Source organism: Maniola jurtina, chromosome 17 (genome assembly GCF_905333055.1).
Source record: "Maniola jurtina chromosome 17, ilManJurt1.1, whole genome shotgun sequence".
NCBI lineage: Eukaryota > Metazoa > Arthropoda > Insecta > Lepidoptera > Nymphalidae > Maniola > Maniola jurtina.
Window position 1 is genome coordinate 8,779,222 of NC_060045.1, and position 9,921 is coordinate 8,789,142.

General features: G+C 35.2%; 1 protein-coding gene across 1 annotated transcript; it reads left to right on the forward strand.

The window, feature by feature from the left end:
* The first annotated feature begins 2,126 nt into the window (after positions 1 to 2,126).
* On the forward strand, positions 2,127 to 7,478 carry LOC123874038 (zinc finger BED domain-containing protein 4-like). The gene is made up of 2 exons (XM_045919196.1): positions 2,127 to 2,911; positions 6,563 to 7,478. The coding sequence occupies exons 1-2, from the start codon at positions 2,127 to 2,129 to the stop codon at positions 7,476 to 7,478; spliced, it is 1,701 nt and encodes a 566-aa protein (XP_045775152.1).
* The last annotated feature ends 2,443 nt before the right edge of the window (positions 7,479 to 9,921 follow it).

Genomic DNA, 9,921 nt, shown 5'->3' on the forward strand with positions numbered 1-9,921 from the left:
ATTTCTGTGATTAAGTTTTAGCTTGCAAGTAAATAAAACCGAGTAGGTAATTATCATTATGTGTTTTCTACTTCAACTTATCACAGCGAAAGTAACAACAATAAGAAATTGGCAGTCGTGGGGCAGACTGATGACACTAGTTTTAAGCTGTCGCGGGCCGGATTGATGGCACTGGCGGGACGGATTTTGCCCGCGGGCCGTAGTTTGGAGACCCCTGTTCTATGGCACCAATTCGCTTGGAATAAAGATGGCGACCCAGGAGCGGTTGCTTATAATTGCTGCATTACAAAGTTCAAGTGAGACTAATCACGGATTTATACTATATTGTTTCGTATAAATTGCAAAGCGATTTACAATTTTACTTCTACTTAAAACGTTTATTAATATATCTAAAGAGTTGTTATAACGCATGTGTAATTATAGAAAATTTCATTATTACTATTAGTAGTAGTAATTACTTAGTACAATAATCATCAATCGATATATAGGTAATGAATTATAGGAAGATCCACAGTCCGTTCTTAAGCTATGACCAAATACATCTAATTTTCGTGTGTTGAATAAAAATTCTATTTTGGTCATAAACTCTGTTAATGATAGTCTTTCACAATATAGTCTAAAGTCTACTTTTTGACAATGTCACAAAAATAAAGCAAGTGAGTAGTACGTACACGCACTTAAGTTTGTGATATTAATATAAACTTTTAGGAGTTACTGGAAGTCATGGGATACAAGCGCCACAAGATTGTTTTATGGAGATACCTATTATGTACCAAGAGACCTAAATCCAGCAGAGTGGGCGTCAATCAGTTGAAACGATGATGAAGTTGAAATTAAATATCTAGGAAACACAGAAATATCCCTCCCGTTAAATACCTTCGAAATAATATCGCGATCGCTGTGATGTTCATAATAATCGGGTGTATTAACGACTCTGTAGACTCCCAAACGTGCCCATACCGAGACCAGATAAATAACGTGGTGCGTTAATCTAATTATTTAACGCAATGTCTTATTTGAAAGTTTTTGTTGCGCAATTAAAGGCGGCTGCGCGCTTGTGAACAGGGAACGGCGCAGGCGCAGCTATTTGTTACAGGGAAGTGTTTATTGGCTGCTATAATGTTTACTATTGATTTGTTTTTGTTCGCAATTAATATAAGTAATTTGTTTTTTCTTTATTGTGACGTCAAACAGTCGAATACGAAATTAGTAGAAAATGGCTGCAAGATGGCTTGCCTAGAAGATGCCTATTCACTTTAAAAGTAGAGGTGGTAAATTATATATACATTATAAATTCATAGATAGACGTGTGCGCCGCGCCGACCCGCCGCCGCCGCCGACATTCTTTTGACGCCGCCGCCGCCCGATCGCCCGTCGGGTAAAATCGGCGCGACTTATTATTATTATCGAATAACCGAGCGGGGAACTCCCTCACATAGATACGCTGCGCAGACACCGCGCTACTTTGATACGAGTACCGCACCGCGCCTTTGATTCATGCCGCCTTTTGAGATCGCACTCGCCGCACACCCCGCCCGTTCCACCCGCTTCGTTCATTTACTTGCTCTTTGTGTTACGTAATAGACGCGTTTTTAAGTACGTTACAATTGCTTATCAGTTATGGAAGAAAATAGCGATAAAATTGATATAAACAAAGTAAAAATAAAACATTTTACTGTAAATCCACTATTTTCTAAATCAAAAAACAGTTTTTCGTGGAAATACTTCGGACAATTAATACTTGAAAACGAAGGCAAAAGAAAATATGTGTTTACTGAACAAGTTTTTTGCTCGAGCTGTCTAGAAAATGCGAAAAATCAGGTCCCTGACAGTCCGTTTGGATGGTGAGTAAAAATATCGAATTATTTTCGAATTTCAATATTTTCAATAATATTAAGTACGTACTACATATAAGTTGTTGTTCTATTTTTTTTTCAGTGTCAAAATTAAGTCCTACAGTTCTAAAGCGAGTACAGGAAATACGCCATTTGAAAGACGACCATTCATTATTGGAAGAAAAAAACCCTGCTGCTGCGACATCCAAAAGTTTAACAACATTTTTCAAAGTATCACTATCACGTCCGACGACATCTGCTCCATCATCTTCAAAAAGCCAAAATAAGTGGATGCTTGCAAGGGATTTATGTTTGTGGCTCTGTCGATCCCTCACAGCATTCGATACTGTTAGTAATGAGGGGTTCAAAGACTTCCTGATCAAATATAATGTCATATACAAAATAGAAGATTTACCTTCTCGAACCACCGTTTCTAGAGAGACGTTAAGTGATATATACGACTGCATGCTAGCACACATCAAGCAAGATATCCTGGCAAAAATTGGAACCCATGCAGCTCTTACAACAGATCTTTGGCAAGATCTTTACCGACGTTGCAGCTACATAACGTATACTCTGCAATATATAGCAGATGATGCCAATGAAATGCAAAATTATACTTTGGCTACAAGATTATTTGAAGGCAAAAAGACTGGAGAAGCTTTAAGTGCATTCACTCAAGGTATTATATCTTCCTTTGGCCTCGAAGGAAAGTCTTTGTATCTTGTTACTGATTCTGGAGCAAATGTAAAGCGCATATCTCAAAATTTGCAAGGAATTCAAAGCCACTTATGTCTGGGACACGGTTTGCATAATCTTGTAACAGTAGACGGTATCAAAAAAACTCCCCAAGTACAAAATCTCGTGGTAAAATGCAAGAAAGTTGTCAAAACACTGAGATATAGATTGCCTGAAATTGAAGAAGAAGCTGACAAGGAACAGCGCCGAATTTTGACAGAAATTGATGATGTTCATGACCACCTTGAAGATGACGAGAACTTTCCATTTGATCCTGTACCAGAGTCAGACGTACCGTCAGACGAGGGGACTGAGGTTTATTTCTCTAGAGCCACTACATCATCAGCATCCATTGTTGTACATAAGTCTATCAGATCGCATGTTAGCTCTGTTGATTCCATTAATCCAGGAATAGAGGCTATTCGCATAAAAATTTTAAACTGTAAAAATTTGGAATATGTTGTATCTATTTATTGCCCTTCTTCTATTCAAACCCGTCAATCAGATTGGGATAATATTTTTTCAGTAATAACTAGAAAGACGCTTATATTAGGCGATTTTAATGGCCATCATTCGAACTGGTCAAATAAAACAGACCAAAGAGGAGTACATTTATTTGACTCAGCACTTGAAAGTGGGTTCATATCACTAAATAACGGAGATGCCACCAGAGTCAAATTAGTAAACGGTGTTCTACAAAGATCGGCTCCTGACATAAGTTTTGCATCGTCAGATATAGCTGTAAACTTCAATTGGCAGGTTTTTAACGAAAATTTAGGAAGTGACCATCTTTTAATTAAAATGTCGACAAGTTATCAAGATAATATAAACATCTCTAAAAAACTTAATTTTAAAAAAGCAGATTGGAAATTATATAATAATGACTTAATGAATGTATTTCCAAATATTGATAGTTGCAGTTGTACGTCAAGTGACGTGCAAATATATTATGATTATTTACTTGAAAAAATTAACGTTTCAGCGAATAAAAATATTCCTGAAATTATTTTCTGTACCAATCCGTCGAACAAATTCAAGCCTAAAGAGTATTGGGGACCATCATTATCTAAAATTATTGGGGAACGTAGGCTCTCATTGAGTACTTTTCGAAAAAATCCTACTCCTGAAAATCTTAGAAAACTGGAGGAGAAAACTAGGGAATCTAATGTTTTATTAAAGAAAGCTAGATCTTTGGATTGGCAAAAATTTTGTTTGAATATCAATGAATCAACTTCTACATCGGTCATGTGGGATAAGATGCGTTGGTTTAAAGGTTATCGAAAATCTAAGTTTTGTCCATCAATCGAAAAGACCAAAGCATTGCTGTATTCTTTGACACCAGATTCAGTCATTAACTGTCCACCCATATTTAATTCTAACAACGAATTATTACAAAGACTGTTTGCAGTACACGAGTTAGAATGTTGTCTGAAAAAGAAAGATACAGCTCCTGGTAGTGATGGGGTAACTTATTCAATGATTTTTAATTTACCGCCAGCTGGTAAATTGTATCTTTTAAATATTTATAATGCTATATTTAGGTTAGGCGTCGTACCAGATCAATGGCGGAAGACTTTGATCGTGCCTATTCCCAAAGCCACGACTAATGCAAATACAGATCCAAAACTTAGACCGATAGCACTCATTTCTTGTCTTTGTAAAATATTTCATAACATGTTAGGCAAAAGGATTGAATGGTATGTTGAAAAACATAAAATATTGTCGCCACATACAGTTGGTTTTAGGAGGGCCCAATCCAGCCTAGATTGCCTATCAAGACTTGTGACATATATACAAGTAGGATTTTCCGAAAAAATGTCCACAGCGGCTTGTTTTTTAGACATCGAGAATGCATATAATAACATTTTAGTTGATAGAGTAGTTAAAATTTTAGATGAACTAGATATAGGAAAAAATATTTGTAAATACTTATGGTCATTCTTGAGTGATAGGCAACTAATGATTAAATATGAAAATAATAGTCAGTTAACTGAGATTAGACATGCAAATAGAGGACTAGCGCAGGGAGATCCCTTGTCACCATTACTTTTTAATATAACCACTTATATGATTTGTCAACAAATTAAAAATGTTTTCATCTCGCAATATGCAGATGACTTTGTCATTTATCTCCGTCATAAAGACTTGAATATTTGTGAAACGAATTTACAAGAGGCTTTAAATTCTATAGTTACAAATTTAGATGAGATAGGTCTTCAGATATCGACAAGCAAAACAAAACTATGTATATTTAATAGAGGGTACAGAAGAAAACAGATAAAGCTGGTTGCTAACAATAATATTGCAATAGGTATAGATGAAAACATTAAGTACTTGGGTTTGTGGTTGGATAGGTCGTTGCGATGGAATAGACATATTAAGGAGCTAGTAGAAAAGATATTAAAGTTTTTAAATTTGTTTAAAGTGTTGGCTGGCCCCGGTTGGGGTATACACCCTAAGCACTTACGGAGCCTTTATATATCATTAATTAGAAGTAGATTGGATTATGGGAGCTTTTTATATGATATTAGTGCAAAGACACATTTGTTGAAGCTTGATCGAGTTCAGAATCAGGCCCTTCGAATCATTGGTGGATTTATTAAAAGTACTCCTATCCACGTCATGGAGAGCGAGGTGTGCATCCAACCATTGTTTTTAAGACGCTTGTATCTTGCATATAAATATCTAATTAAAAATATGACTTGGTCAAATAATGTAATTGTGAATCTTTTAGATGATCTTGGCTCAAGCTCTCATGATAGATATTGGCAGTCGAAAAAAAAGCCATTATTGCTAACCACATATGACGAATGTAGACAATGTAACATTTATTCTTCTGATGTACTAGACATGTACCAAATTGATGTATGGGTGTCTTATATAAATTTAAATAGGGTAATCAGGGCGAATTTAGATTGTTTATCGGTAGCAAAAAAAGAAGTTGAACCTGATTGTCTAAAATACTTGGTAATCAATGAACTACAAGAAAAATATGAGAGCTGGGTACACATTTATACAGATGGGTCCAAAAATAATATGGGTTTGGGAGCAGCTTTTTGCCATTTAGGTGAAAGGAAATCAGTTATGTTTAAAACAAATCAACAAATTTGTATTATGACAATGGAGCTCGTTGCAATTTCAGAAGCTTTGAAATACATTTCTGGATTAAGCGGGCAATATTTTGTTATCTTTTCAGATAGCAGAAGTGCCTTGCAACACCTAGCTCGATGCGCCTCTGGATATAGCAGAGGTCTACCGATAGCTTTCGAAATCTTGAAACAAATATATGATTTGAGGCACATAAATCTGCGATTGCAATGGGTTCCTTCTCATATAGGCCTAAGAGGAAACGAGGAGGCTGATAAACTAGCGAAATCGGCAATAAATGTTGGTAAAGAATTGTCCATTGTACCATTTTTTACAGAAATTTTAAATAGTTTTAAAAATAAATGTTGTGATAAATTTAAGGAATACTTTGATATAAGAAGTAGGGAAAAAGGAATTTGGTATAAAACTATCCAATGTCAGCCTCCTCGTTTCCCTTGGTTTGGTAATACTTGTTTAAGTAGAAAATATATAGTCGTAGCTCATAGGTTGCGTTCTGGACACTATCCTTCTAAGAAATTCGCATTTTTAATGAAAAAAGCTGATTCTGACAAGTGCGAAGTATGTGGTACGACAGATGATGTCCAGCACGTACTCGTGGAATGTAGCAGATACAGCGCGCAGAGAGAGAGTCTTGTGCAGAGATATAGCATTAATAGACTTGACATGGGTAGTTTTACGAGTATGTTAACTACACCGACAGCAGAGAGATTCAAGTCTATTATTGATGTATTTCTGCATAGGCAGTAATATCTCTCCACTTGTGTCTGTTGCATTCCACGATGTTATTTAGAATGTAATTTAGGTTACGATGGGGCTGGCGTGTCCGTGTCGGACAAAAGTCCCAGAAAAAAAAAAAAAAAAAAAAAAAAAAAAAAAAAAAAATCATCAGCATCATTATCTGTGCCATCGATTAAATCAGCAACACCCACTCGTTGGCACAGTACTTTAGCGATGCTACAAAGTTTAAGTAGTAAGTGCAACCGAAAACCAGTGAACGCCATGCTTGCAAAATATATGTCGGAACTTAAATTTGATGATAAGGAATGGGAACTCATTGAAGATCTGACTAAGTTTTTGACAAAATTTAAACCAATTACGGAAGTTTTATGTACACAGACAAATTGCTCAATCAATTTCGCCTTAGTGTTCAGATCAGAAATAAAAGATGCATGTGAAGCTTTGAATGACGATGAAAAGTTAGTAATGTTGCATATGAAAAGAAATATGGCGGAAATGCTCAATCACAGATTCCCAATCACCAAAATTATTGTAGCAGCTGCTTTGCTAGATTGCAGATTTACAAAATTACAAGAAATAGATAATTTTATGGAAAGTAACAATACGACAAGAGTGGACTTTTTGGTCAACTGCATCAAAGAAGTAGTGCCAGCGTGTGAACTTGAGGCGCAATTCAGCCGCTCTAGTACGTCAAATAAAGGTGACCAAGACAATTTTCTGGTCAAACTTGTTGAAAAACATGCAGTTACGTTTAATGATGATGGACAAGATTTTATTGAGAAAGAATGCCTGAAGTATTTGGTATCTTGTAATGCCAGTGATTTGAAAGACGGCAATGTTATTAAATATTGGCAAGAAAGACAAGCAGCATTTCCGTTACTGTACAAATTAGCGAAGGCTATTTTATCAGTGCCTGCTACAAGCACGCCCAGCGAGAGAGTGTTTTCTATTGCCGGTTTGACAGTAACGGCAAAAAGGTCTCGTTTAAGTCCATCACGAGTGGACAAAATTATATTTGTGCATGATAATTACAGCCGTTGCAAGGCAGCCGTTAATTAATTTTATTTTTATTATGCTGATCTTGGTTTACTGTTAATTTTGGTGCCAAACTTATATTTTTCAATGATAATTACTGCTGTTGTAAAACAGCCATTACCTACTTATAATTACTTTTATTTTTCTGATTGTGGAAATTTTAACAAAAATTTTATATTTGTTGATCATAATTACCGCCGTTTATTTTTGTTTGTTTTTATTTTTGGCGTTAGTAACAATTACTTACTTACTGCTATTTTGCTGATATTTGTTGATTGTGCAATTTTATACCAATGTTTATGCTAGAGATATTGGTAAAAACAAGACTGTTTCTCTAATAGAAATAAATCTCAAATCAAATTATGCAGTTTTATTTCAATTCTTCACGCCGAAGTCACGCCGAAATCACGCCGCCGCCGCCGATTTTTGACCGGCGCCCGCCGCCGACGATTGAAGCTTCGGCGCACACCCCTATTCATAGACACCTACCTAAACATGCTACTGAGCTTTTAGGTATACATTTATTATAACTATAATATAGGCTTGCGCTTGTCTGCAATTACAGCAAATGCAATAATGATGTGTAATATCCCTTTCTACTCGCTAATCAACCGTAATCAGTAGGTATCCACAAAGTTTGAAAATCAAAATAAAAGAAATGTAAGTAAAACTTTAAGGGACAGAACTCGTTTTATTTATTAAAATCACCTTATGGATAAAATATAAGTATCCAATTTTAAATTATAAATTCGGATTAACTGTTAAAGTCAGCAACGTCTTAATTATACAAAAAACTACCAAAACCAATATTCCGAAATCGGTAATAAGATCGGTAGAAGATAACGAAATCACTCATTAACTCGTATTCAACAACGATTATAATTAAAGTCGATGTCATTATTTGTAAAAGATTTTATCGTGCGTCCTTTTAGTTGGAAAACACTGTAAGCGACAAAAAATCTTAACTCTTTCAGTAGGTACTGACTACAGTTCTAGAGGAGTATTTTACAATAGATAGTATCTATCTGTTAGATACTATCCAATATCCATACTAATAATATTATAAATCGGTAAGTGTGTTTGTCTGTCTGTCTGTCTGTCTGACTGTGTTTGTCTGCTAACTTTCACGACCCAACAGTTTAACCAATTTTGATGAAATTTGGTGTAGAAATAGTTTACAAACCGTGGACGTATATATTTTATCCCTGAAAAGCAAAGAGTTCCTACGGAATTTTACAAATACCTAAATCCACGCGGACGAAATCTAAGGCGCCAACTAGTTTGTTATAATGAACAAACATACTTTATTCAATCATCTTTATGTAAAATACTTCATAATTAAAAATGAATTGAAGTAAGTTTTCTACCCATAAAACTAGACTGGGAATTGAGATAAACAAATTCATAAGTGACAAAAATTCACCGTTATAATATTATAATGCATTCATTTTATCAATTTTAGCTCTATGGTCAAATTATCATATCAAAGGTACGATTTTATTCCTTAACTAGCTGTGCCCGCGACTTCGTTCGCGTGGAATAGTGACTTTTCGCGCTTTATATAGCCACGGACGCTCAGGCGCGAGGCGCCGTGATTCTTTAAATTGACATAACTTTTTTATTTATGAACCGATTGACATAAAATAAACACTAAATCCTAAGTGAAGCTTACTACAATATATTAGTGAAAACCGTATCTAAATCGAATAAGCCGTTTCTGAGATTAGCGTGCACAAAAACACAGACAAACAGACAAACAGACAAACAGACAAACAGACAAACAGACAAAAAAAAAAATAATTACAATTTCGGGTTCGGCATCGATATAATAACAACCCCTGCTACTTTTTTTTTATATATTTCCATTGTACAGACACCACTTTTCTACAATTTTATTATATGTATAGATTTAAAGGTGAATTGCACTTTTGTCATGACGGTTGACAGTTCCTTTTCCTTTTAAGGTACGGAACCCTAAAAACCTCAACTAACATAAGAGTTATTTTATTTTTAATCCTTTTCCCATGTGATAATGTAGGTTACAGTATTTCTCCGTTCAAGCGTCGGGAAGCTTAAAATAAAAGCCTTTGTAAAGATGCTCGTATAATGACCGGGTCGCAATTAGTTCGATTTACACGCTTCGATTGATCAAAACACGTTGGTGTCGAACGCCCAATTGATTCTTAAAGGCCTTTAGAAAGGCTACAGAACTACTCTTTAGTAAACACACGATATCGTTTCGATTTGTCGTGAAGGTCTTTCTCTTTTGGTGTATTCTCATGAATAAATAAATAGGTATACATATAAATAAATGGAAGTTTATTTCAAGTAACAAACCGATAAAATGGGAAGTATGATAATTATTGATCTATAACAAATAACAATCTATACGTACTTATAATAAAACTGAAGGTAGGTAGCTGGACGATTCATGTACATTTTACATTATTAACCCCCGATCCAAAAA

Coding starts and splice junctions, on each gene's coding strand:
- LOC123874038 (XM_045919196.1), top strand. CDS start 2,127: ATGCTTGCAAGGGATTTATGTTTGTGGCTCTGTCGATCCCTCACAGCA. Junction 2,912..6,562: donor TATTTCTCTAGAGCCACTAC/ATCATCAGCATC, acceptor AAAAAAAAAAAA/ATCATCAGCATCATTATCTG.